The sequence below is a fragment of the Colletotrichum orchidophilum genome (assembly GCF_001831195.1).
Source record: "Colletotrichum orchidophilum strain IMI 309357 chromosome Unknown Scaffold_189.1, whole genome shotgun sequence".
NCBI classification, from domain to species: Eukaryota; Fungi; Ascomycota; class Sordariomycetes; order Glomerellales; family Glomerellaceae; genus Colletotrichum; species Colletotrichum orchidophilum.
In genome coordinates this window covers 1-26190 of record NW_019173145.1, presented here as the reverse complement: position 1 = coordinate 26190, position 26190 = coordinate 1, and the positions used below count along the sequence as shown (strand labels likewise).

Sequence of the window (26190 nt, the reverse complement as noted above, 5' to 3'; positions counted from 1 at the left end):
GCTTTCGGTGGCACAACATCCAGAATTCGTTTGGCGAACCTTTACACAAGGCGTTGAGCTAGGAAGGGGCTTCTTCTTTCTTGGTAGCCAGTGAAATATGACGGCATTTTTCGGGACCGGCGGTTTGAGAGGCATCATGGTTCAGACTTGCGACGTGCAGCTCAACAGGAGGCTATTGTCGTTGCCACATGAAGCAATCTACAAACATCAATCATTCTTTTGAAATTCACATCAAAAGTCACACTGTGAAGTTACTACTAGAGTCAGGGCACGTGTCATAAGCAGCTCGTCTAAGCTTGACGACCATAGGTGTGGGGGATTTGATAAACAGGTGACTTCTCTATGCCCAAAATCGTTCTCGGTGATTTGGTGTTCAATCTTGACTTTGTAAGCTGCACCACCTAACTTATGGTGGCATTGGGAAAGCAAAAGGCGGTTGGTCGTCAATCGTCGCACCTTGACACTAGCGAGGTTGAAGCTGCGTGCCATCCCTTTGCCGGACCGAACATCAGAGGATTTGAACAGGCAAAACCAGAACCATCACCTCACCCGAGACAGGGACGACGGACGTTTTGGACAAGCCAATGGCGGTGCAAGAATCCGGGGGAGGCGTTGAAATTGGGATCGCACTAGAGCATTCCAGCCCTCGTGGCGGCCATCCGTGGGAAGCCTCAACGTTGGACCGTCCCGACTCATTGGCAGCTGTCAAACGCGTTGCATTTTGACGCGGAGGATGCACCGTCTGAAAACTATGGAATGTACCCCGCGTGATGCGCCCTGTCCAGCCTTTCTACCCGCTTCACCACCTTCAAGTTCATTTCAGGTGACGTTGGTGGTCAACGCTGGGCAGGTCATGAGGCCAAGCATTGCCAGACGTGGCGGTGGAGTCGCACGGGGCAAGGAGTCATCTAAATGCTGATTGGCGTAGTGTTGAGGGCAGGATGGCGGGAGCCGTGAACGCGGTTGGAGTAGCGTGTCTCGCTCCGGTGAGACTGTCTCGATGGCGCTTCCAAGCTAATGAGGTTATGAGGTTGCCTCTGCCCAAAGATCGAGGTGGTGATTCGGCCAAGGGGCAGGTGACGCCATGCTAGACTCAGATCCAGCCGGGACAGTTCACTATGCATGGAGGCGCAAAAACTATGGGGAGCTTCCCCGCCTTGGGCCGGGGCTAGTTGCTTTAATGGTGAGTTTCTGATCTCGTGAAGTGAAGGACGCGCTAGCTTAGGTAGAAGAAGATGGTTAGTAAAGACGGTGAGAGATTGGATGTGACGGCGACGACATGAACAGAGGTCGACATATTTGGACTCGAGTTTTGAGAGATGGAAGAAACTGTTTCTCTGTGTGTGGCCTCATTCGTCCCGCCAAGCCGGCCAAGAATCGAGACAGGTTTCCCACCAGCTTCCCCGGATTATCACTGACGGTAGCCGGGTTGCAAAGACAGGAACAAGAGAAAAGGGGGCCGAAAGCAGAGGTGATCCCCGTCACCGCATCGCTGATCGTCGGGTTGCGGTGCCTCTTGTGGTGCTGATTTGTGTGCCCTGGACCCGTCTAGAATTACATGCGAATTGGGCCCCAGCTCAGGTTCCTCCACTGCGGGCGTGGCGGATGCGTCGCTGATCTGCAAGCTGGGCCAAAGATTCCAGCAATCGTACATCCCGTGGTCTAGGCATCTGGGCATCGGGGCATCTGGACATCCGGGTATACAGCGGGAAAGGGCATCGTGGCAGTCACTCCGAGAGACAGACGGCGGGCTTGGACGGCACGGCGGCACGCTCGGGCGAATGAGCGGATTCGACCCGGAGTGTATTGGGCGGCTCTGCGTCTCTAGGTGCCTCAGAAATCGCAAAAACGAGGATCCGGGCAAACAACCCGGGATAGCAGGCGCGGAAAGGCGTGGGAAGCTTTAGGGTCTGGTGGTTCGAGTGTTTCCTCTCGCATCGACTTGCCCAGGAGAACAAGGTGGATGCCTTCACGGTGACAAGCTAGAGTGAGGAACGTGTTTCTGATTGCCCAGGTAGGTGTCTCTGAGGTGTACCGCGGCGTATCGCATGGTAGGAGGGCGCTATCTTGCAGGCAATCCCGCAACTGTCATCAGAGAGAGTTTGAGAATTGTGAAAGGTGAGGCGAGGGCCAGGGGACGGCGGGCGAATGAGGGGCCGTGAAAGCTGAAGCTCTACCCAAGTCTTGCTCATGCTAACCGAGGAGGGAGGGGCCAGACGTCCAGACGTGGTTTCAAAACAACCTGAAGTCACCAATACTTGGATTTGGTGCTGTCGCGGTACGGGGATCCGAGTAGTCGTCCCTTTCCGAGTTCCGGTTTTGCTCTTGCTGTGTGGTGAGTGGTCTGAAGTTTGCGGCTCGCGGCGTGCGGCTTGCCAGATTCACGGACAGGCTCTGACTGAGCAGAGCACATGGTTTGCAGGAGACATCGGACACGGGACACAAACAAATCATCAAGTGATAGGCCCAGAGCCCTCACCTAGCAAGCAATTTGAGAACAGACATCATCTCAGGCGCCCCTGCATCTCTCCTTCTCCCTCTTCTTCTTCTTTCCTGCATCTTGCAAATGCACTTGCGCTGCATGGTACAGGAGAGACCAAAGACCAGAGACCAGAGACGACAGGAGAGACTAGACCACGGGGTACGTACCCTTGTCGTCCTTTCCTTTCCCCTTCCTGTCCTTCTTCCCCTTCTCCTTCCCGTCCTTCTCCTTCCTGCCCGCTATCCACTCCACCGCGGCCTGTCGGCGACTTTGCGCTGCACTTGCTGTCTGTGTGAGTGGAAGGATCGGTCGGGTGGGTGAGCACTCCCCGATCTGGAAACTCCGCGGCACCCCTGCCGATGGGTTAAATACAAGCAACGACAGACAGTTAGTTTTACCCAATACAACCCATCATACACCTATTTCTTGGACCCCAACTGCGCGGACTCTTTTTGGTCTGCTCCGTGAGGAAACCCCCCCTTGCTCATGCCTGCCCCGGCTCTTCCCTTACGTCAGGGGCCGCCTCACGCCCAGTCAGGGAAGGAAGGGACCTGCGTACCTGCGTCACGGCCAGCGCATCCCAAGCAGAGGAAACACAGTCGCACTTTCTTGGACTGGGGCTAGAAACGTCCCATCCTTGGGCATTAAGAAACGCGACACACTTTCGAACCCTCTTCGAAGGCTTCAATGCAACGCAACCCTTCTTCTCTTCTTTTCCTTTCCTTTTCATTCCCTTCCTGCTATCCCATTTGTATCTTCCACCATCCGGCAGCCTCTTATTGCCAATCACCACTGCCCGCTGCCACGCCATCCATACAATTCAGCCGTGTTACCTGCCGGCCGCCGCTCTGACATTGTTCCAGACCCCTCTAGATCGCCATCCGTACCCCGATTCGCTGTCCTGCCCCAAGATCCTACGACAAGTAGAGGGAAAAAAAATAGGGTCGAAAAAAAAGGGAGAGCTTTAGCTTAGCTCCCACACCACCCACTTTGTCCCCCCTCCCCTTTTTAACGCGACGAATTATCGGCGGTTCAAAAGTACCCGACGGAACAGAACCCCAACTCCGGGGAGAACAGCACACATCGCACGAATTCGACATCTGGCTACCGATCGAACGGTTTGCAACTGCCATTTCTCACGTTTTGAAAGACCTCAATTCCTTTCGCATCGGCCACAATGGCTCTCCTCGACGCTGCCGCGCCGCCGGCGGGGGGGCCGACACTTTTCGGCTTGTCCATGAAGCAGCTTTCCCTCATCACGGTACGCACAATGACTGTTCGCGGTCGCGCCAAGTCTTGCACAAAGGCTCTTCTCTGTATCGACGACTACTGACAGTGGCCTCGCTTTTCAGCTCACCTTTCAGAACTCGGCATTGATTCTGGTAAGTCTTCTTGTGTCGTCGTGATTACCAGAAACCAACGCTGACTCGACCTTGGCAGATCATGCACTACTCCCGCATCATGCCCCCCATTGGCGACCACCGATACTTTACATCCACGGCAGTCTTCCTCAATGAGGTTATCAAACTGTCAATTTGCTTGACCTGCTCCATTGCAGAGGTCTCGCGCACGTTAGCCCCCTCTACGCCGGCTACCGTCATCTTTGAGCAGATCTTCAACTCCGTGTTCTCGGGCGATGGGTGGAAGCTCGCAATCCCAGCAACACTTTACACGCTGCAAAATACGCTGCAGTACGTCGCTGTTGGAAACCTGGATGCCGTCCACTTTCAAGTGCTGTATCAGCTCAAGGTGCGCCTACACGGGCCCATTCCCGCCACCCAGAGGAGAGGACCTGCCAAAACTAATCGTATGCCTGTCGCAGATTCTCACGACAGCCGTCTTTTCCGTCACAATGCTTCGCCGCGCTCTCGGCATGAAGCGCTGGATCTCTCTCTTCATCCTGACCTTGGGTGTCTCGATCGTCTCGCTTCCCCAGCCTTCGCCCGCAGGCCATACCGAGTCCTCTTCGGCCAGTATCCTCCTACACGATACCACGGACCATTTCTTTCCTCGCTCCGTGCACGAACTGGGTCAAGCTGCCGAGGGTGCGGTCGATGTGGCCCGTGAGCTCACCAAGCGCGCTGCGGACGGTCTCGCGGGCGTCGGTGGAGAAATCATGAAGCGGTCGGCCTCATATCAGGGTATCCAGGAGGACCAAGACCCGTCGCCGCTCATGAACTACTCAATTGGACTGTCCGCCGTGCTCGTTGCCGCCGTGGCATCGGGCCTTGCCGGAGTATACTTTGAGAAGATGCTCAAGGACTCGGGCACTCATGCCTCTGTCTGGACCCGCAATATCCAGCTTTCATTTTATTCGCTATTTCCCGCTCTGGCAGGTGTCATCTTCATAGACGGGGAGGATATTACCAAGCATGGATTCTTTGATGGATACAACTGGGTTGTCTGGACCGCGATAGTATTCCAGGCTGTTGGAGGTGTGCTTGCGTCGCTTTGCATCAACTATGCCGACAACATTGCGAAGAACTTTGCTGCGAGCATCAGCATCGTTATCAGCTTCTTGTTTAGTGTCTGGTTCTTCAACTTTGAAGTCAATTTCACAGTAAGTCAACGCCTCTGCCACTCGTCTCGAACCACTTGTTCTCTGACACTTTTAGTTCCTCGCCGGCACTGCTCTGGTTCTGGCCGCGACGTACATCTACAGCATTCCTGATCGCAAGGGCCGCCCGCCACCGATTACGATTGCAAGCTACGAAAAGGCAATGGTTGACCCGGCCTACACGCCAGCCATCACAGACGAAACTAAGCTTAACCTGGACCCGCTTGATGCGGTCCGCAACATGGGACTTTCGACGTCTAGGCCATCCTCACCCATGCTGCACCACCACCGCGCGCCATCAGTTAGGGGCAAGAACCGCGACGACTAATTTGCATGATATCGTCGCCTCAATGACGTCATTTCGAAATGTTTTTAACGGATACGAGCTGACCGGAGTCGAGTTGGGGGAATGGATGGAGCACAATGACGAGAAACAAATGGCTGGGTAATAAAAAGGATTGGAGGGGGGCCTGTCTTTCGCCTTTTTCTTTTGTGTTTTCTCTTGGGTGGCATGCTCCGGAATATTTGGACATCGAGTCCTGGAATAGAGTCCGGGTTGCATGTGCGCAACCACCCACACCACACAGTATCATCAACAGCGATACCCGGCCATACCGCGAGGCATAGGCGACGGTGCATTGTATATTTGAGAGCCCCTGTTAGGGAGCTGAGAGCGCGAGTGTTCATACTGCAGAGGCTACCTTAGTAGTTGCATGCTGCGGAAATATTGTACAGCGCTAGCTGCTCGGAGAATAAGATTTCACATTGTTACGGCCAGGCTGCTTTATCTGTGGCTGTGTTTGACAGAATAAGCTGCGTAGTAGATGACGAAAGCGAGATTGACAAGATCAGTGGAGCATGCGCCAGCAAGAAACCTTTTTCGGAAATATCTATACATCGTTCAGTAGCGAATTCGCAATGACAGCGTTTCACAGCCTTGTAGCCTGGGACACTGGCAATCGTGAATTAGAGGGATTTGGCTTTGGGACCAATTAGTGAGCACCATGCCGCGCCAGGTGTGGTATCAATTTGGATGATCAAGAGTCTTGAAGGCCACAACGGAATGTGGGAAGCTGGAAAATTGGGTATAATGCCTCTGCGATTACTACGATAGCGTTTCCCCCGTGAGTATTATTAGCCTTTTGCGGCCCTTGAAGCTCTTCAACAAATGCTAACATGCCAGATGGGTTCTCCTCTCGAAGTTACCGCACGATTAAATACTTCCAACCGAACAGGTCCTAGACGGTTACCTCGCCCGTCACATAAGTCCCAGCAATCTCTTCGCAACTCGCCCAGATGAACACCTTCTCGCCCTTCGCTGCCTTGACAGGGAACACAAGGTCTTTGCTCGGCATCAGGCTTTTGACTTTTCCCTTCCAGAAAAAGACCAATCGGCCATCCGAGGTCTCGGCAGCCAAAGTGACCCATGGGGCCGTCCCTTTCCAAACGGGGGCCTCGCGATTCGAACAGCCCAGTATGGCGCGGACGATGATACTACGTTCCGGACCCTCGTCTCGTTTGGCTATATCGACAGCGAGTACGAGGCGCGGGAAGTGCGCCAAGCTGCGCACAATCTTCTGACCAAAGGGCGGGTTTCGGGAGAGCACCCTCTCGATGTGGAAAAATTCCATCTCAGCGAGTCGGCGTACGCTCCTGACACCATGCTCGACGAGCAAAGCCACCTTTTTGGTGCCAATATCGGGTACCTGCAACAGCTCCGTCGTCATCCCCTCCTAGCTTTTGGAGACGACGGCGCGCCAGGTCTCGAGGGAGCGTCTCAGGCCAACGGCGTCTTTGCGACAGCCCATGATGTCTGCGCAGGCGCGGAGGACTTGGCCGAGGATCTTGACGATGCGGAGTTTCTCCGAGTAGAGCTTCTGACGGGCCTGGAGGGAGAGACGGTCGCCGTAGTCGCCGCCCGAGGCCTCGCATTGGGCGACGAGGAAGACCTTGTGCCAGGACTGGGTGAGGGTTTCTTTGAGGGGCCAGCGGGTGGAGGGATCGTTATTGATGTGGGAGAAGGCGACCTTTTCGAGGGGGTTGAAGGTGAAGGAGAGGAACTCTGTTGCGGAGGAGGCACAGCGGAGGATTTCCTCGGGAGGGGGGCCTCGGGGGAGGGAGGTTAGGGCTCGGATAGTTGGGGAGGAGAGAGCATGGCGGAGCATGATTGCATGGTGTTCCGGTGAGAGGTCTGCGGTTGGTTTGGGGTTCCTCAAGGAGGACTGTCTGCCGTGCGAGGTTCGGATGTTTGACGCCGAGGATCGAGGTTGAGAACTCGATGCCTTTGAGAGTGTGGAATTGAGGGTAAGGAGAGGAGGAGGCATCGTGAGTGCTGCCCAGCTGACCGTTACAGCATGAGTAGTGTGGGGCGTGGGCAGAACTGGACTCCGAGGCTGAAGGACTGCAATGATGTGAGGCGATCGAAAGGTTGAAGAAATGAAGTTTATTTGATTGATCTTTAGACGATGCCGAAGGGGCACCATCTCTCCTTCCCCATACCTACCTTACCTTTGAGGCTTGGCCGCTGTCTCGCATCCCAGTAGTGATGTTGAGGAGGCAAGTGCGGTTCATGACTGCTCTTGCCCTCGCCCAACTTGCCTCGCGTAGGTAGGTGCCGAGATATCCGGAGTGCTCCTCCTTTCCATGCAGAGCATGAGTCTGACTTGGTGCCTTCTTCTACTGGGTTCCTTACGTATTACCTGACCTTGCCTTACGAGATCGAAGGAGGAGCATGTCCGCCTTCCACGGGGTAACACGATGCCTGTGCACACTTTAGTACAGCATAGTGGTAACACTCGTCCGCCTGAAGAGAGAGCCTTGCTTACCTACCCTCCACAACCTGACTCTTACATCAAATGCATATTACAACGCAAGTAAGCAAGGTAGCACAGCATTTCCTTCATGCACGCAATGCTCAAGTGCAAACTACCTCTGCGCCCAAGGCTGTAGTGGGGAAGCGGGACTGGCCGGGGCTCTGCCGGCACTTGCGATCTGCGGCCCGGGCTGACGCCGGCAATCCCCGCAGAAGGAGTGGGTCCTTTGGTAAGGTACCTACCTTATCTGCACTAACACTTCCAGGTTGACCGAATGGAATTCTGCACCATTTCAGCTCTCCCTTGCACAGCTGAACTGCGCTCTGACAGGCGTGACATGACTGGCTCGGCTGCTTGTTTCTTTACTGGAAAAAATCGTCGTTGAAGCAATTTCGTCTGGCTCCAAGTCTCGCACCCAACGTCCGGTGACGAAACTTTCCCTTCCTTTTTCAAGGTTTTGTGCGACGGCGGAATGACGTCGGGTGACACATTGACCAAGGTAATGAACCCAAGTAAGACAGGGTGCATTCGTGCAACGGCATGTAAGTCAACAAACCGGTGTCGATAAACGCCACAGTAAACGCCCCCCGAGAGCCCCTCAGAAGCATTTCTTAATCTGTCGTCTCGCCTCTCGTCGACTCTCGTGCCACATAGCTGCCTCGTTCATCAAGTTACACGTCCCCTGGACAAGAACACCTGGTCACGGCATGTGGGTGGCACCCGCTGCGCCCCCTAGCCCCGCGCCTAGGTATCCGGAGCTCGTGTCTTATCAGTGCTGGTCACCTCGTCGCTTTCGCATCATCATCATCAGCATCATCATCATTACCCCTTGTTCGATTTGCTGGGCTTTGGCGTACCTCTTGAGCCTGGAAATAGGCCGTCTTATCTGCCGTGGACGACCTCTCTACCCTATTCAACGGCTTCTTCAAGTGAAGACACCTTCTTTGCCTTGTGGCTTGAGCAGGAAAGCCCGTGATGGATTCGTGATGGGAAAGTGGGTTGTCCGATGAGAAGAGGGGTACGAATTACGGCCCAATGGAGACAGCTCTGAAGCCCCGTCACGCAATCACATTGGCGTTTGGACGACAGCTGCGTCGCCATGTCTTGGCCTTCTCTGTCCTGATAGGGGCAAGAAAGGCAGCCAGCGATAAGACAGCAGGTCCCAGCAAGGTTGCATTGCATGGCTGCCTCTCCAAGGCTGAGCAACACCAACTGGCGCCCATCGACTGGACCCAACACCAAACTTGGAAACCTGCACTTGCCTCGCTTTCCAACTGCGTCTTCAGCAAGTCTCAATCGTGACACACGGCAGGCAACATGAACCTACCCTAGTAGGCAGGCAGACACCAGGCCACCTTGCCTCGCCTGCCCTTGCCTTGCCTCTTCACCGAGGTGTTGCCCATAAAAAGACCAGGTACCCGGCGTTCCCCATCATCTGCGTCTTCTCCCTCTCCTCTCTGCAACCTCCAACATCCCACACTTGTCTTGACATCCTCTCAACTTCAATTCCACATCCTCTACTAGAGTCTTCCTACCAGAATATTCACCGCCTATTCTGTCTTTCCAGACAAACTTTGATAGTACCTAGTCACCATGGCCGGTCACGTGTGTTATGTTGTGCCTCCCCACCTGCTCAAGGCCATCGCCGACGCCGAGTGCAACAGCGAGCATGAGCGTCATGCCGCGAGACAGGCTCTGGACCTCCGTGAGCTGTTCACCACCCGCCGCGCAGAACGTCTTGCCATCCTCGGTGGCCCCCGTGCCCAGCGTCACCAACTTTCCTCCCGCTCCCGCCCCTCCATTGTTCCCGATATCTTGCTCCAGCATATCGCCGATTCAACGGATGTTGACGACGACACCAGAGCCTGCGCCAAGAGGGATCTCGACCACATCCGAGGCGTTCAGCAAAAGGTCCAGCAGGTCCAGCAGGGTCAAGCCGAGGGTTTCCAGGACCAAGTCACCCTCGCTGCCACCACCGGCAAAAAAGACCCAAAGGCCGACAAGTTCTACCGGGCTGTTTATGACGCCAAAAACACCGAGAACGAAAGCAAATTACCTGGTGACGTGGTTCGTGTAGAGGGCCAGAAAGCCGTGGATGACAAAGCAGTCAACGATGCGTTTGACAATATCGGTGAGGTACTGAAGATGTATAAGGAGAAGTTCAGCTGGACCTCCATCGACAACAAGAATATGCATGTCATCAGTTCCGTCCATTTCGGCCAAAAGTATGAGAACGCATGTAAGTACACACAAACACTTTCTCTCTCTGTCTCTGTACCTTTAAGCTTCCTGTATTCTTTCCCCCTTCTTTTCCCTGTCTTACCCACATCTCGTTACCCCTTTCAACGGTGTCGCCTCGGTCACCAGCGCTGATGATAGCTCCACCCGCTATCCAATGACTGCACTGACAAAGAACTATAGTCTGGGACCCAGAGCGGATGCAGATGGTGTTCGGAGATGGCGGGGAGTTCCTGAACAACTTTACCGGAACCATCGACGTCATCGGCCACGAACTCACCCATGCTGTGACGGAGCACACCAGCCCTCTCGACTACCAAGGAATGAGCGGAGCTCTCAACGAGCACGTTTCCGACGTATTCGGCATCATCGTCAAGCAGATTGTCGAAAAGGAGACTGCTGGTTAGTCCAAGACGCCCATCATGGCATTGTCATTACTAACAAAACACTGCAGAGGATGCCGACTGGCTCATTGGTGAAGGCTGCATCATGCCCGGTGTCAAGGGCGTTGCTCTTCGAAGCATGAAGGAGCCTGGTACTGCGTACGACGACCCGCGATTCGGAAAGGATCCTCAACCGGCCAATTTCAAGGACTACGTCCCGACCTTTGAGGACAACGGTGGCGTCCACATCTATTCGGGCATTCCGAACAGGGCTTTCTATCTTGTGGCCAAGGCCTTTGGCGGCTTCTCGTATGAGAAGGCTGGTCCCATCTGGTGGAAGACCATGAACTCGGGTCGTGTTCCTACCAAATGTACGTTTATCCAGTTTGCCGACGTGACGACGGAGGTCGCGGAGGAATTGTTCGGAGATGAGGCGGGCAAAATTGTGAGGGACGCCTGGAACGAGGTGGGTGTGACGAGAAAGGGCAATTAGGAACCGAAGCTGCCGCCGGGCTGCAAGCCCATGTGATGGGGTGTCTGGGACCACCCTACTTGTCTTTCCACTGAGTAACCCACGAGTATGTCTACATGCAAACCGAGTTACCTAGAGCCTATCAGAATCATGCTCCCGCTCCGCTGCACCTGAATTCTGGGAGTTTTCTCGAATGATCTGACCGCATGCTCATTGAAAGTACTGCCCTTTTCTTGCATGTTCATCTTCGTAGCGACAACTTGTTGACCTCGTTAGATGGGCATTGATCACATCAAGGTCAGCACACGTTGACAAGATACATCTTATACGGGTCACATTCACTTTGGATGGAACACATATCCCAGAGCTCGTGCGTTGAAACCGGCAACTTATATCTACAGAACCAGGTGGCCAAAAGCCTTGCCTGGTGCCTTGAGAGAGAAAGTATTTACATGAATTCCGTACTTCTTTCTAGTACTTTCCAACCGGGGACCAAATATCCCACGGCTGGCAGCGCTGGTTGCACCAATTCTCACACCACCATTATCGACAACGAGCTTAAAAGGAAAGGGTCTGGCCAGCGGAGGCGGTGACGGAGGCCTTGACCTTGGCAGAGCCGAGCTTGGTGTAGGAGTAGGTGGCCTTGGCGAATTTACCGGCGGGGGCGTCGTTGGTGGAGCCACCGAGGTCGACGTCGTTGACGGTGGCGTAACCGGTAGTCTTGGAGTCAAGGTAGGTGATGGCCCTCTTGACGGAGGAGAAGACGGAGGACTCGACGAGGACCTGGGCGCCCATGCGGGTGTTGACACCGGAGGTCTCGACGTTCTCCTCGTAGTTGTTGAAGACGTGGACGTTACCGAAGCGGACGGAGGGGACACGGGAGCCGACGTTCTTCCAGTAGTTGTTGGCGTAGGTGACGTAGAGCTTGCCGGTGTCCTGGGCCGCGTTGGAGTCGGAGTGGCCGACGAGGGAGGCCTTGTAGTGGTCGTGGAGGAAGGTGTTGGAGACGGTGACGGCCATGGAGGCGTGGGTGATGTCGAGGAGGCCGTCGTAGTAGTCCTTGCCGTTGTCACGGTCAGAGGAGAGCTCGCAGTGGTCGACCCAGACCTTGGAGGAGGCCTGGATGCCGATGGCATCACCGTTGGTGGCGAGGACCTTGCTGATCTTCATGTTGCGGATGATGACGTTCTCCTGCTTGTTGATGAACAAGCCGACGCCGGTGAGGGAGGAGCCCTTGGCGCCGATGATGGACTTGTTGGAGCCGACTCTGACCTTGGCGGCGCCGGTGATGGCACCGCTGACGACGATGACGGCCTTGTCGGGGGAGGCGGCGGCGGCAGTGAACTGGGCCAGGGTGGAGACGGTGGTGGTGGTACCACCGGAGCCACCGGTGGTGCCGGCACCGTAGCCGACGTCGCAGGCGTCAGTGATGCTGGCGCGCTTCTCGACGGTGCGAGGGTCGACGGCGGAGCCATCAACGACGGTGGGGGTCGGTGTGGCGCTGGTCAGAGCGGCCAGGATGGCGATGGAGGAGGCGAGGGAGAACTTCATCTTGACTAACTTTTCTGGAAAGCTTGCAGATATCTGAGGAGCTAGTTGTGTAGTGGGTGGTTGGGTGGTGTTGTAAAAGAGAATGTGTTGACGATCTACGTCGAACGAATGTATTGACAGTGAGTTTACTGAAAGAATGAATGCAAAGAGCGCGAAAGCTGAAGGACTGAAGAAGTTGGAAGTGAAGCGGGATGAAGATCAAAAGGGTAGAAGGAAGAGAAGATGAGGTCGGAGGAGGCGGTTCTTTAAGTATTCAGGCCAAGACATCTCTTGGCTAAGCTTCTGGTGCCAAGGGCCAAGACCCTTTTTCCCTTCTGGAGAAGCTTGAGCGCCCTTGCAGGATTGCGGGTTTCTACTCGGTACTCTCTCCTCTTCCTGCGTCTGTTCTTCTCTTCTCTCCTTCTCTTGGGAGAGTCCTCGGAGGGGCCCGGATGGGGAGGTTGCTTGCTTGCTTGCGTACGCGTGCGTGCTGGACCATCTTGGCACCCCTGGTCTTGGCGAGAATCATGGATTCATGGTAGTATTGGAGGCTGCGTAGCGGGACCAGGCCGAAGAGGAGGCTCTCGACGCTTTGGGGCTTGGTACTTGCATCTTGCTGCTGGGTCTGAACAGGCTGGGGCCACTGTCGGGAGGGCCTTGGCGGAGAGGTCATGATGGGTGCTTTGCGGGTGGGGAAAACAGACAAGAGAAGGAAGGGGGGGGTGTACACATTCATTGATCACGCTGCTCATCGCGTCACGCATATAGATTATGGAGAAGGTTGGCGGTACGATGACATTGCCTACATAGGGCGCAGGAAGGCAAAACATGACTGAGCTTATAGTAAAATGCAACTACGTATACGCCAAACCCCCTCGTTGAAGGTTGAAAAGGAAGCATTGGGAAGCAAAACCACCCCAAAAAAGGGTACATGCCGGTTCGAGCACGAGCACGGGCGAATGTCACGGTGGGTGGAAGTGAAGCGGTACCCGGGTCCGCGATCTGAACGAAAATCGCACGAATAAAGACGCGGAGATGGGACGAAGAAGGTCGACCATGCGTGTGGTGTGGTACGAGCTGAGAGATGGTGGTTCGTTTTGTTCAAGGGGGGAAACGCAGGCCAGGAGGTGTTTGGTCGATATTCCGCCAAGACACGGCTAAGCCAGTAAGAGCGAGTTGACGTTTGGAAACAGGCCAGGGTATATAGAGAGATGTGGGCTTCGAAATGAAGCTAGGGGATGGTTGACGGGATGAGAAAGGACAAAAAAGAAGAGGTGCAGACCACAGACAACATGGCAACAGGGGGTGTGTGTGGAGAGGAAGGGGGAGAAGGTCTGAGAACATGCCAAGATGGGTGTACTTGGGTATCATTGCGAGGAGAATACACTAGAAGGAGATCGATGATGATATTCTTTTTTTTTTTTTCCCACGACCAATTCCTGCTCACGGATCAGATTACAGCAAAAAGAGGAGAGAGGGAGAAAGAGAGGTGGGCTCGAATCAAGGCCCAGTACCGTGGGTCGAGTTAGCAAAGCATCGAAAGAGCCTCAACACTAACTAGTTCCCGGAACGACGTCAGTTCGCCCGGGTTCAGGGCTCGTTTTTTCGGACAAAAGAAGAAAGGCAAAAAGGACCTGAGGCCTCCAGAACGGGGTCCTCAATTACGGCAGTCGTTCAATAGTGCGGGTTGAGCAAGTTTGGGTCCGAAAGGGGGAGGCAGGCAGGCAGAAAAAAAAAAGTCCATAAAAAGCGTGAGCAGATGGAGCAGAACAAAGCCCCATCCATGTAAGTTGTGATTGTATTGGGGTATCCGTACTGACCACGCTGAACCGCTTACATAATAATCAATTGTCAGAATACCTCTATATTTTGCAGACTTACGGAAGTGCCTTTTTTTCCCCTTCCAGGTTTTCCCCTCCCAGGTTTTCCCAACTCCCACTAGTTGCAGGGCACAGTTGTTTAATCGAGTTGGTCACTGGTTTCGGGAATGGACAAAAGCAGACAAATGCGCTAGCAGGAATGAGGAAGTCGTGTCGCTGGCGTGAGAGGGTGCAAGGGGGTGGCGGGTGGTGGTTACGAATACGTTGGTTGACTGGGTTCCCTTTTTCGTCCCGTCGTTCCCACATCGGAAGATGGAGACAGGTACGGATACACTACGAAGCGTGTCCGTACGGATCATCTGGGAGTGAGGCCGTCGTTGTCGTTGTCGTTGGGTCGGCGGCTCAAGGGTCGGGGGGGTCGGTCTGGTGACGGGAGTGTCAGGGGTACCTGAACGGGCATGGCTCGGGTGGGGTCGATAGTCCCGGCGTATATTAAATTTAAAATCAGGTAGAGTTGTGGGGGCAAGGATCTGTCTCAGATAAGGTATTTCTCCGTCACCTAGCGTTAAGAAGCCTCACTTCGCTCGTGGCGAGCCTTGACTCTTGGGTTACTTGTATTGAGTCTTGACTCTTGAGTGTTGCTACGCGGAAGCTCTCAATTTGCAGTACGGATACAGAGTAACTACAGAGTAACTACAGAGTACCCCACGGAGAGTCATGCGTAGCCCATGGTAACGACCTTTCTCCCTGATAGCTTCGAAAGGCTTTACGCCGGCACTACAGATGGCAGATGGAGTTCGTCCCTGCGAGCTTGTCACTTGCGTTCATGCCCGGGTCATCTTGTCTCAGAGCTGCAGGTTCAGGTTGTCGCACCAGTCAGGACGCCTCTCTGCGGAGTGGATGGGCGTGGGTTATGCAGGCTGTCACTCCCGTCATTCAACTGTCAGATTATCAGCCCAACCCTGCCGCCGGAGCGTGGCGCTTATTGTCCGCAGCTCTAGGTCCGTATCCTGTTCAGATACAGTCCCCCGCTTCCTTTTTCTACCTGCCACGCCTGCCCAGCAGCAGTCTTTGTCGTCACAGCTGTCTAGTGTACGAGCCTGCAGGCAAGAGGTCCTTGACCTTTCTCCCTGCATACCAGATCGTGGAGAATCTGGTGGAGCTCGTTACGGGATTACGGGAGATTTTTTTGTTGTTTCCCTCCCCCCCCCTTCTTCCTGGTTCGGCCGGTGGGCGAGCACGTAGCGCCGGGCCTAACGCCAACAGGGACGGCGGGTTCGGAGAGCACTTTTGACGTTCGGACAGCCTATTCTTAAAGCTTGCCGTCTGAATGTTGTCGGAGCCGGAGCCGGCATTCAATACCATTATCTGGTTGGTCATATCACTCTCGGTACGTGCCGCGAGCTGCTCAATAGCTCACAGCTATGAATCAATAGCAATTGAGTTCAGCAAGCAGAAACACCTGCACCACGTTTTTTGTCTTTTCTTCTTTGGCCCGGCTCTGGGCGCTGAATGGCCCTGTCGGACGCGCAGGCTACAGCTGGGTCTCGAATTGCTTGGCGTGTTTCCGCACCATTGGACGGGAACGTCACACCCCCTTTTTCTTTGCCAAGAAAAATGGCCAACCGTCGTGTCGCGCCATTTCAACCTCGAGTCAACGACAAGGGCAGCCGGAGATTGGGTAGGCCAGTCGCATATTGCACAATACTTTACAGAGAAAGAACGAAGCCTCGCTGCTGCCTCCAAGGGAAGGGAGAGCGACAGCGAAAATGTCACCTCGTCTTCTTGGCTTTGGCGATGTTTGGGGACGTCTTCTTTCCGGGGGTGTGGGTGCACTTAAAATCTCATGTCTCTCGCGCCACATGTTGTTTGTCTCTGTCTTGTCTCTTTGATGCCGTCCGTTCCGTTGTCCGATGCTTATTCTGTCATGTCGTCTTCCCGGCGCCTACCTTAATTTTCTAGCGCCCGAACCTTGATGTCGTCTTTGGCGCTCGAGCTGCCTGCTTTGGAGACGGAATTGGAAGTCGAAGTCGTCGGCGCGTATCCGGTTTGGTCCCCTGGACGGGCCCATCGCAACTCTTACGTCGGGAGGGTCTTCATATCAGTCCCTCCCCCTCGGATGGGCACGCTCACGGACCCCAAGGACGACCCCAAGTCAATCGAACCCCACCCGCCGATCCTGATGCTGGACACGGCGTACTTCGGACGATGGCCAGGCCGACTTTTCGGGGAATCGGGGTGGCTTTTGGTGATACTGACAGCCTGACAGGCGACCTGAATTTGTTCAATGCTTCAAGCCCGTGGGAGGTTCTTTCCGATGCTGCATCTTTGGTGACCAGAATTAGAGTACACGAGTGGGGAGTAAGGTCAGCAAAAACACTATCAGAACATTGTAAGCATACCTATCCGTAGGCTCGTTGGTGGAACTGTGCAGGTTGTGCTAATTGGTGACTACTATATTCACGGAGCCCGCCCCTCTCTGCTCCTTATTGACATCCCCGACAATCATTTCTGTTTCCATGCGGCCGCCCTGATCCATCCCCTGGGCCCTGCACAATCTACCTTATACAGTATGCGTGTCCCATCCTCTGTCAGTAGACACTCAAAATTGCTGTGTGCTACCATTGACGGGAAACCCAAAACGTGCCCAATTAACCTCGTGCTCCATCACTCAGCCTTCCCACTGCAAATCGGCAATGCCAAGAGGCGTCGCCAAGACGGTTATCTCGGAGAGTTGGCAGTGTTCCAACTCTTGGCTCCCAAGACATTTTTCGTTGGCAGAGCGTTCATCTTGCTGGCTGTAGCCTGTTGATGTTCCCTGGGTCTTTCTTCCAATCTCGGGGTTCAGGAACCAAGCCAAGCCAAGCAACCTGACCTGCTCCCGCTCGCAGCGCCGCGCGGGCAGGATGGGCACACAAAACCTTGGGCGGCGGTACGAGCCTGGGATGAATTTGCTTCGGGTAAATCGCTGGGCGCAATTCAATGCAACCTCCGTCCATGAAGAGGTCCGCCGAGTCCAGGATTATTTGTGTGGAGTCGCTCTTTTTCGCCCGCCGATACCCTCAGATCGCTCAAAAGTCGATGGTGGAATTTTTCTTGCGCCCGACTGCACGGATTGTCCCCCCTGATGGCCAATCCTTCGACCCTTCAAGGAGTCGAGAGGGGACCTGGCGCGGCGTATTACCCAATCTTGTTGCTGCTTGGCAGACATATTGGTTTTGCGCTCTCCACATCTTGGAATCAATTAATTTGTCTAGCCCATACGACGTTATGCGTGCCGTTCCCCCAGGCGGTCAACCAAAGTCGTCACATAGGTCGGGCTCGGTCTTCACCTCCCCGGGACGACCTGTTCCTCCGGCGCAGGCGACTTACATCTTTCCGCATCGGTGTCGGTCGCCGTCACCGACGTGTCCTGGTCGTTTGCATCGTCGTGCGTCGTGGTCTCCAGCGACCGAAGTCGAGCTTCTTCCGCCGCCGCGAGCTGCTCACGCTCTTCCATTGTGAGGTCGCTCTTGGCGGAACCGATGCGGACGAGGGCGTAGAGCACCAGCGCGACGGCAGCGACGCCGGTGGCCAGCCAAAAGGCCGCCTGGTAGCTCTTCTTCAGCCCGAGGTCCGTCGTCTCGCCGACCACGACGTCGCCGATGCCGAGGAAGAAGCTGATGCCCAGGAACAGGAGGCTGTTGATGAGCGCGCCCGCGAGACCCTGGCGGTGGCTGGGCAGGTTCGTCGTGATGAAGACGTTGCTGACCGTGTAGGTGATGTCGATGCCGATGGTGCCGCAGATCATGGCCGGAAAGACGTAGGCCCAGTAGTTGGGGTTGTCCGGCATGATGGCGAAGAGCAGCACGCTCAGGAGGTTGCCTGTGCCCGAGATGGCCAGGAGGACTCGGCCCGGTAGCAGGTGCAGCGTGAAGCCGCCCACGGTGCCGATCATGATGCCTCCGACGATGAGGGGGACGTACCACACCGCCGTCAACAGCGGCGACATGTGCAGCACCGTCTCGATGTAGAAGCTCGAGTAGAAGAGGAAGAGGCCAAAGGTGCCGTAGGCGAAGAACAGGGCGGCCACGAGCGTCTTCATGGACTTGGGCGCGAAGAGGTCGCCGGGCAGCAGCGGGTTGGCGGACACGCGGCTCTCGACGTACCACGCCGCCACGAGGAGTGCGACGCCGAGGATCAGGGTCACGAGGATCTGGGGGCTCGCCCATCCTTGGGGCGCGTGCGAGCTGTCCGTGATGGCGTACACCACCAGCAACAAGCCGGGGACAATGGTCGCGGCGCCCCACCAGTCCATGCGGATCTCCTGGCGCTTGTCATGGTAGTCGCGCGGGATCGTGACAAAGGACACCGCCGCGATGATGCCCAGGACGATGCTGCCGAGCCAAAAGTACCAGCGCCAGCTGAGGAACTGGCCAGAGACGCCTCCGATGAGGATACCAAAGAAGAAGCCGATGGGCGCGAAGGCGCCGTACAGTGCAAAGACGAGGTTTTTGCGGGGACCCGGGCGGTAGATCTTGCCCAGCAGCATGATGCCTGCGGGGAGGTAGGCCGCGGAGCCGAGACCCTGGAGGGCTCGGCAGACGATGAGCATCATGTAGTTGTTGCTGAAGCCGGCGACGAGGCACCAGATGAAGAACCAGGCGAGGCCGGCGTTGAAGGTCAGGTAGCCGCCGTACATGTCGCCTAGTCTGCCGAGCGGGAGAAGAAACGCGCCGGTGACGAGGGAGAAGACGCTCGAGGGCCATGTCTGGGAGGCCGCGGGGATGTCGAGTTCCCCGGCGAGAGGCGGAAGGATGATGTGAAAGCCACTGACAAAGTATTCCTGGTTTATTGCAAAAACGAATTAGGCCTCCTCCGGTTCCCGCGGGGCGGTTCCCGAGAGTGAAACTACCGTTGTTGATCCGCGTGGGAAGACTTACAGCCATCAGCATGGATCCCAAGAGGGAGAAGCAGAAGCCCAGTTCGGCCCATTGGGAATTGAAGACGGCCGGCCGCTGTCGGCCGAGAAACTCGACGTCGAACTCGGTGGCTTGGCCGCCGGAGCCGGAGCCGGCTTCCCGCTCGGTGTCGCGCTGGGTCATTGGTTTTATTCGCCGGGGTTCAAGGTAGAGTGTTTTACGGTACGGAAGCGCAGTGTTCAGTCTATTCTTTATTGTGAAGAGGTTTTCAAGTCATACAAATACAACGCTTGACAGTAGAAAGGGAAAAACCGGACATGCATTGTCACTGGGATGCCTCGTACTGGGTCCCTTCAACACCTAAATACCGGCCAGGGACGGTCCATCGAATCCATCAAAGGGTTTCCTTTGGCGCAGAGAATTTCTGATCGGGGGTGGATTCTGGTGTGGAGATTCGAGAATGGAGCGTCAGGATTTTGCATCTGGCCTAGGACCAACGTACCAAGAAACCACCGCCGCCGGGACGACAAACAAACACACGGGCCTAGACAGGGCACCGTCGTCACAGCCCATCGCCCCCCCCCAAAGTTCCAGCCCGAGGAGAAGCTTACGTTGGCATATGGCTCACGAGGCGGTCGGTCGTTGGAGCATGGCGTGCGCCTTGGCTGCCCTTCTCGGCAAAGAACTGTCACCGTTTCGGGTTTCGGAACGAAAAGTTGTACGGGGTTTGTTCTTTGTGCGCATTGGTTCAGGTGAAGAGTGCCAGAATCGCTAAGCTAGGTGCTAATACCATAGCAAGACTAACACACTATCCGTACATATTCAGTCAGCTGAAGACGAATAATTATGCGCAGTTGATGCGGAAAATGAATCGAGAAATTGCCTGCCGGCTGGGCCAGCTCTCCCCGGTCTCCATCCCGACCGCTTAGTTTGCCTCTAATTGGTAGCGACTTGCGAGTTCGCTGCGTGGTGATGACCGAAATGACGACCTTGATCATGATGACACAAGTTTATTGAAAGTGGTGCTGGACTTTGGGCAACACCGAAGTTGCGAACCTCTTTGTTGCGACATGGAACGAGACTTGTGGGGTTCTTCAGACTCGTCATGCCTAATGTGGTCTAGCGGTGACTGTCAAGAGTTGGTGACTCAGCAGGCTTGCACAATGCACAACCACAGCAGACTTTTGACGAACCAAGCGCCACCTTTCCCCTCGTCTTCGAACAGAAATAGTGGATCGCCAAATGCACGACCTGAGCCTTGGCTTCCGGAAACGAACTAGCGTGACTAGCGTGCCATGTTATCGGTTCTTATCGGGCGGCATCTCGGTGCCGGGGACTGCGGCCACCGAATCCAAGCTTCACAACTCGAATCAATCCGACATCCAGCAAAACACCAGACACACGGCACCGCATTCCACATTCCAATCGTAGTCTATCCGGACTCTCTGGAGCTCTGGAGTCTCGGACTCTCCATCGTCCGCCTGGATCTGTTACTGAATTGTTATCTTATCTGCCAACGGTCCTAATCTTCACCCAATCTGATCTTGTTCCTCTCCAACGAGCCAGCCCTCTGATCTTCATCTGCTATTCTGCTATTCCCCCCGTCTACTATACCCGCACACAGCACACAGCACACAGCACACAGGACCCCTCCGATTACCAATCTTGCATCTACTTGTCATGCATCTCTTGATGGTTCTTTTCTCAATTGAGGCAGTATCTGCGTCAACCGTATCACTACCCGGTCACAACCACCACTTCCCATAGAACCACCATCGCGATCCTCTCACCAGCCGCCTCTCCAACGCCTTTGAACCAGTCAAGCCTTGTCTGACCCCGTCCGTTTTACGTTATCGTTACCACAAAGACAGCTTACTTCCGTTTCTGGACTTCAGCGTGCGCCTTTTGGAGACGACGGGAGCCTTACCCACCGCCGAGACTCAGGATTTTGGCTAGGTATCAGCCTTCCTGCGCGGATACCTCACTCTGGATACCGCGCACACGCCCGCAACGCCGGCCGCCCACTCGCGCGCACCTTGATAGCTGCACCTGCGGCTGCCTGCAAGCAGCTGCAATGTCCCAATTCGAGATGCTCAGCGCCCCGACGAAGCCATGTCACAACTGCCGCCGCCGCCGCCTGCGCTGTGACCGCTCCTATCCCCACTGCCACAAGTGCACAGTCGGCGGACAGGAATGTCTTGGCTACGGGAAGCTCTTCCGCTGGACAGAGGGTGTCGCCAGCCGCGGCAAGCTCGCTGGCAAGACGTCCATTACCTTCTCGGCCGACACCACGATCATGGCACCGACGTCGCGGACTTCCACCCTCGAGCTCAGGCTCTCTTCCCCCTCTCCCGCCTCGGGCCCCCAGGGCCCGCCGGTACCTACCGACAGCGACTCCACCGCGCTCATCGTCTCTGCCGTCCGGCCCGCCGGCACCGAGACCCAGTCGGCACCCTGGACCCTCGTCGACCCTCTCTTCCAGGGCGTGGAGCATCACTACCGCCACTACCTCTCCTACTGTAATTCACACCTCCTGATCCAATCTCTCGGGAAGACGCTAGAACGGCTAACTCGGTCGCTTCCGCAGTCACCACGCGCGTCTGTAGGGATCTCGTCTCCTGGGACCTCCCAGACAGGAACCCCTTCCGGTCCTTGATCCCGTTGACGAAAGCGCACCCCTTGCTGCAGCACATCATCGTCGCCGCCTCCGCGGCCCACATGTCTAATTTGTCCCGGGCGCTATCGTCAGATCCCGAGTCCGATCTAAACGCCCGGCAAGCCTTAACCGATGCCCTGGTTGCCAAGCACAAGGCCCTGCGCCTGCTCTCCTCCGCGTTACAGGACATTGGCGGCGTCGGCGGGGACGTGGTACTAGCTTCGGTGCTCTTCTTCGTCAACGTAGAGTTGATCGAGAGCGGACACGGCGGTTGGAAGCCCCATCTCGAAGGCGCGGGCCGAATTATGACTTTATTGAACCCCGCTTCCACCGCAGACGTTGCCCTACGGGATTATGTTATGTCGGATTGCTTCATGTGAGTTGGTGCGTCTGGTGTTGGGTAATGAATTATATATGTTAATCTGTCCACCACAGCTACTATATCTTGGCCTCCGCCTTCAACCGTGAGACGCCAACGGCCAAGTCGTACTACCAAGCCTCCCAGGCCTCTGCCGTTCTTGGCAGAGCTGCCGCAAACAGCTATCTTTGCTGCCCGCCTGATGTTTTGCAAATCTTCTTGGCAGCATCGCAGCTGTCGAACCAACCTACAGACGACCTCGAGTCTGCGGCATCCGTAGCCCAGGCCGCGGTGCAACTGCTAGAGCAGGCCTTGTCCTTCGATACTCACGACTGGGCCTATGAGCCGCGGACCATTTCCTACTTCAAGCACATCCCGGTAGAAAGCCGAATTCATGCCGGCTCCGCCCACCGGCTTGCTGCATGCTTGTACATTCTCCACGCTCTGCCGTCGGCTTCGATCCTGGTGCCCGTTGACCGTGAAGAGTTGGACAGCCAGATGTTCTACCACCTCTCCTGTATCCACGACGAAGACCCCAATTTCAAGGCGACGTGTTTGCCAACCTTCATTGCTGGTGCTGGGACCTCCGATCCAGAAAGACGAAAATGGATTCTCGACCGGCTGAAAAGACTTATGATTGCGACCCCCTGGGGCTTCATCATGACTGCCATGGACACTTTGCAGACTATTTGGAACCTCGAGGAGTCTGTGGATCCAGACACGCAGACCGAGCGCACCTGGGTCCAAAAGCTCAGGGCTTCGAACCTCAATTTCCTCATTGTGTGAGAAGACGCACAAAGAAGACTGAAGCTCAACGCAACCGCGGCCCTGCTGAGACCCCGAATTGGCCGCCCGCATCGACGAACGTGAGGGCACCGCTGCGACGTATTTCGGTCGGTTCCCCTACAGTATCAGTGGTCCCGAGTCCGGTATTATAACTGGCCGAGAATCCCCAAGCAAGCACTTCGCCATGTCGAGAAACTGCGAAGCAATTGTCGATCCCTGCCGCCACAAACACGGCGCTCTGCACTGAAAGGGGTTGGTCAGTTTTGGAGCAGTGATTCAAAGCCCGGATAACACTACTGGGGACAGTCATTGGTATGTTCGATACCCGAGGTCTACCTCTCGAGTCCAAGATGATGTCATCGTGGGGTACGATGTTCAGATCGATGCCCATTTGTCCATCATCGCACCGACCCCAGACCAAAACTTCCCCTTTGTCGGTGCAAGCAATGGAATGGTGAAGACCACATGCCATGTGGTGAATAGAGTGCTTCTCGAGGCTTTTGACAATTGTTGGCGTTATGATTGTCGTGAAGCCAGTGTCCTCGCGCGTTGGGATCCCGCACTGGCCAAAGTTGTTCAGTCCAAAGGCCCAAACTTTGCCGTGGACGTCAATGGCGAAGCTGTGGTGCGATCCCGCAAACACCTTGACCGTCCGGTGTCTGGGCAAGCCGACGCGCTGGGGGACGAGACTTTCGAAGCGACGACGGGCCAGGAGGCGTCTGCCCAATTCGTTTTGCTCGCCAGAGCCCCAGGCAAAGACATCGCCGTCTTTGGTGAGAGCCAGGACGTGGTTCGCACCGCCGGCTAGTTCCACGATGTTCTCAAGGCCGGGAATGAGCACGGGCTCAGGCTCGATGGTCTGAGGCGGCTTATCGTAAAGAAAGCCAAAGTTGCCGTCTCCTGCCTGGGAGGTGTTAGCCGGGAATCGTAAGAGGGTAAAGAAAGGGAGAAAATGACGGACTTACAGCAAAACTACCCCAGCCGTATACATTTCCCTGAGCTGTGAGAGTGAAGCACGCACTGTTGGTTGTCGCGACTTGGACTATATCGACGTCGTATTTGAATAGCACTAACCCAGGTGTGCTCTCAAATGGATCCAGCATGTCTTGGGGACCTTCCTCCGGTGCATCTGGAGGCTTCACTCGACCCAGTGCCCCGTCGTCGTTGACACCCCACGTCAGGACCTCGCCGTTGTTGGTCAAGGCAGCGCAATGCATGCCGCCGGCAGATATCTGGACAATATCGAAGGGCCGAAGAGACGTTTGCGCACGAGGTCTCGGGGCCCCGGTGATGCGGGTGCCGAGGCCCAGCTCGCAGTTTTCACCGCTTCCCCAGACATTGATGTCGAGGATCTGTGTTGGTCTTTTGGGTTGTCGTCGACGCTCGGCTGTGTGCGTTTGGCGCTTTCTGTTGGCTGCGCGAGCATCGTATGCGACTTTCGTTGACGGCATTGGTGGGTTGTCGTGTAAGTCGTAAGCCGCTCTGGTAGAGTTGAGTGGGACTGCTGTCGCTTGACCCGGAAGTGGAGATGTGGCTATGGAAATCGATTGCCTTTCAAACTTTGCCTGGCCTCTTCCTAGGTCCTAATACCTACAAGATTCAGACAAGCAGTGACTTCTCCATCGTCAATTCTTGGGCATAGTTTACAGCGTTCTTGTATGGCAATCCGAAGCCCAGACGCTCAGACCACTTACCCAAGTGTCGACCAGCTTACCTCATCCCGCTTAGTCACAAGGCATTCTGGCCATCTCGGCGCAGCTGGTGCCTAGGGGTGCCTTGAGCCATTGGCCAATCATTTTTGACTATTCACCTGTCGAGAGAGCAGAGGATTAATTCTTTTTGACTTTGAGGTGACGGGTTTGTCAGTTGGGACGGCGGCGTATTGGTAAGCGTGAGTTCAATGGCAAGTTTAAGTATTTGAACGTTAATGAAGGCTTGTGACTTGAAGTGGGAGAGAAGACTGGCTTTATGATCGCTGGCGTTGAAGAACTAAAAACTTGACGCGTAAACCTCGGATGCTTCTTCTCGACGAAGAAGATGGTAGTCCGTAATGAATTAGTGTTGAGAGAGATTTCAGTATTGCCGGTGACTCCTCTATCCAGTGAAACGTTCCTCGCTCGATCTCGAGGAAGTACGCAAGACAAATCCGAATATCTAGTCCTTTTCATACGGAGCCGCAATGCCAAACATCTCGGTCTCGGTCACGACCAAAAACCTTAAACCTGGAGGAGTCGCCGGTTTTGACAGTGCCATCCTTGTATAAAGCGGATGTCATTCACTGGATGAACGGGAAGGCCGGCGGGGGAAATTTCAGCATGAGCAAAAATAAATCAGAAAATACGAGCCTTGAGCAAACCTTGTTTTGACAGATCAATGGAGGGTTGGAGGGGAGAAGACCGCCAAGCTTCCCATAACCGTAGGAGTTCCACATCAATATAGTCAGGCAGTTCCACAACGACGACAGCAATGGCAACCCCAACCGGCGCAATGAGAGTGACCTTACCGCATAAACGAGCTTAAATACCAAAAGGGGCGCTCTTCTCGTCAAGGTGTAGACCTTCAGACTTTTTGGTTCAACAAAGCTCCATCGGCACACGCACGTCCAAAGACACCCCCGAAAATGCAGCTCACCACCCTCACCGCCGGCCTCATGGCCCTCGCCGCCACCGCCAACGCGACCGCGATCATAGGCGACATCAAGATGTTCTACGACCCCGACTCTAATTGCACAGGTGATCCCCTCCAGGCCGAGACGGGCACCCTGCGCGGCCAGGAAATGTCCATCCCTCCCGAATACCTCAACAAGTGCGAACAGATGCCCTTGGGAATTGGAAATTCGACGTACAAAAAGTTTTCTGCCAACGGTATTACGTGCAATTTCTACTGTGAGTTTTTTTACCCTTATCTTTGTTGGGGCAAAAAAAACAAAAAAAGAAGAAAAAGTGAATGGGTTGGAACGTTTTGAAGAAAATAAACGGCTACTAACTCGGTTTGGGGGGGGAAGTTGAGCTTTATGCGGATGCCGAGTGTCAGAACCTCTCGACCAACATTTCGAACTTCTGCGTGCCTCATGACAATTCGGCGACAACAGAGCTGGATTTCGCCGACTAATTCTGACCCTGACTATAATAGCACCTATAATAGCACTGGCCAGCCTAACAGAGTTCAAATAAAAAGCGCACCGCCGAGCCGAC

General features: G+C 55.1%; 10 protein-coding genes across 10 annotated transcripts; 4 read left to right on the top strand and 6 right to left on the bottom strand.

Moving 5' to 3' along the window:
- Nucleotides 1-3659: 3659 nt before the first annotated feature.
- CORC01_13362 (nucleotide-sugar transporter) lies at nucleotides 3660-5367 on the top strand (the record flags this gene model as incomplete). Its single annotated transcript, XM_022624979.1, has 5 exons — nucleotides 3660-3743; nucleotides 3835-3864; nucleotides 3923-4231; nucleotides 4305-5042; nucleotides 5098-5367. The coding sequence occupies 5 exons, from the start codon at nucleotides 3660-3662 to the stop codon at nucleotides 5365-5367; spliced, it is 1431 nt and encodes a 476-aa protein (XP_022468506.1).
- A 910-nt stretch (nucleotides 5368-6277) lies between these two features.
- On the bottom strand, nucleotides 6278-6670 carry CORC01_13361 (uncharacterized protein; the record flags this gene model as incomplete). The annotated part of the gene is made up of 1 exon (XM_022624978.1): nucleotides 6278-6670. The coding sequence occupies one exon, from the start codon at nucleotides 6668-6670 to the stop codon at nucleotides 6278-6280; it is 393 nt and encodes a 130-aa protein (XP_022468505.1).
- Nucleotides 6671-6772: 102 nt separating this feature from the next.
- CORC01_13360 (uncharacterized protein) lies at nucleotides 6773-7363 on the bottom strand (the record flags this gene model as incomplete). The annotated part of the gene is made up of 1 exon (XM_022624977.1): nucleotides 6773-7363. One exon carries the CDS (start codon nucleotides 7361-7363, stop codon nucleotides 6773-6775), a length of 591 nt encoding a protein of 196 aa, XP_022468504.1.
- A 2082-nt stretch (nucleotides 7364-9445) lies between these two features.
- Nucleotides 9446-10966, top strand: CORC01_13359 (uncharacterized protein; the record flags this gene model as incomplete). Its single annotated transcript, XM_022624976.1, has 3 exons — nucleotides 9446-10091; nucleotides 10274-10492; nucleotides 10545-10966. 3 exons carry the CDS (start codon nucleotides 9446-9448, stop codon nucleotides 10964-10966), a joined length of 1287 nt encoding a protein of 428 aa, XP_022468503.1.
- A 537-nt stretch (nucleotides 10967-11503) lies between these two features.
- CORC01_13358 (pectate lyase) lies at nucleotides 11504-12496 on the bottom strand (the record flags this gene model as incomplete). The annotated part of the gene is made up of 1 exon (XM_022624975.1): nucleotides 11504-12496. One exon carries the CDS (start codon nucleotides 12494-12496, stop codon nucleotides 11504-11506), a length of 993 nt encoding a protein of 330 aa, XP_022468502.1.
- A 352-nt stretch (nucleotides 12497-12848) lies between these two features.
- CORC01_13357 (uncharacterized protein) lies at nucleotides 12849-13148 on the bottom strand (the record flags this gene model as incomplete). Its single annotated transcript, XM_022624974.1, has 1 exon — nucleotides 12849-13148. The coding sequence occupies one exon, from the start codon at nucleotides 13146-13148 to the stop codon at nucleotides 12849-12851; it is 300 nt and encodes a 99-aa protein (XP_022468501.1).
- A 4475-nt stretch (nucleotides 13149-17623) lies between these two features.
- CORC01_13356 (major facilitator superfamily transporter) lies at nucleotides 17624-19379 on the bottom strand (the record flags this gene model as incomplete). Its single annotated transcript, XM_022624973.1, has 2 exons — nucleotides 17624-19120; nucleotides 19218-19379. 2 exons carry the CDS (start codon nucleotides 19377-19379, stop codon nucleotides 17624-17626), a joined length of 1659 nt encoding a protein of 552 aa, XP_022468500.1.
- Nucleotides 19380-21270: 1891 nt separating this feature from the next.
- CORC01_13355 (uncharacterized protein) lies at nucleotides 21271-22996 on the top strand (the record flags this gene model as incomplete). Its single annotated transcript, XM_022624972.1, has 3 exons — nucleotides 21271-21715; nucleotides 21784-22228; nucleotides 22288-22996. 3 exons carry the CDS (start codon nucleotides 21271-21273, stop codon nucleotides 22994-22996), a joined length of 1599 nt encoding a protein of 532 aa, XP_022468499.1.
- A 25-nt stretch (nucleotides 22997-23021) lies between these two features.
- Nucleotides 23022-24447, bottom strand: CORC01_13354 (uncharacterized protein; the record flags this gene model as incomplete). The annotated part of the gene is made up of 3 exons (XM_022624971.1): nucleotides 23022-23239; nucleotides 23333-23900; nucleotides 23962-24447. 3 exons carry the CDS (start codon nucleotides 24445-24447, stop codon nucleotides 23022-23024), a joined length of 1272 nt encoding a protein of 423 aa, XP_022468498.1.
- A 1169-nt stretch (nucleotides 24448-25616) lies between these two features.
- CORC01_13353 (uncharacterized protein) lies at nucleotides 25617-26107 on the top strand (the record flags this gene model as incomplete). Its single annotated transcript, XM_022624970.1, has 2 exons — nucleotides 25617-25881; nucleotides 26001-26107. The coding sequence occupies 2 exons, from the start codon at nucleotides 25617-25619 to the stop codon at nucleotides 26105-26107; spliced, it is 372 nt and encodes a 123-aa protein (XP_022468497.1).
- Between the last annotated feature and the right edge of the window lie 83 nt (nucleotides 26108-26190).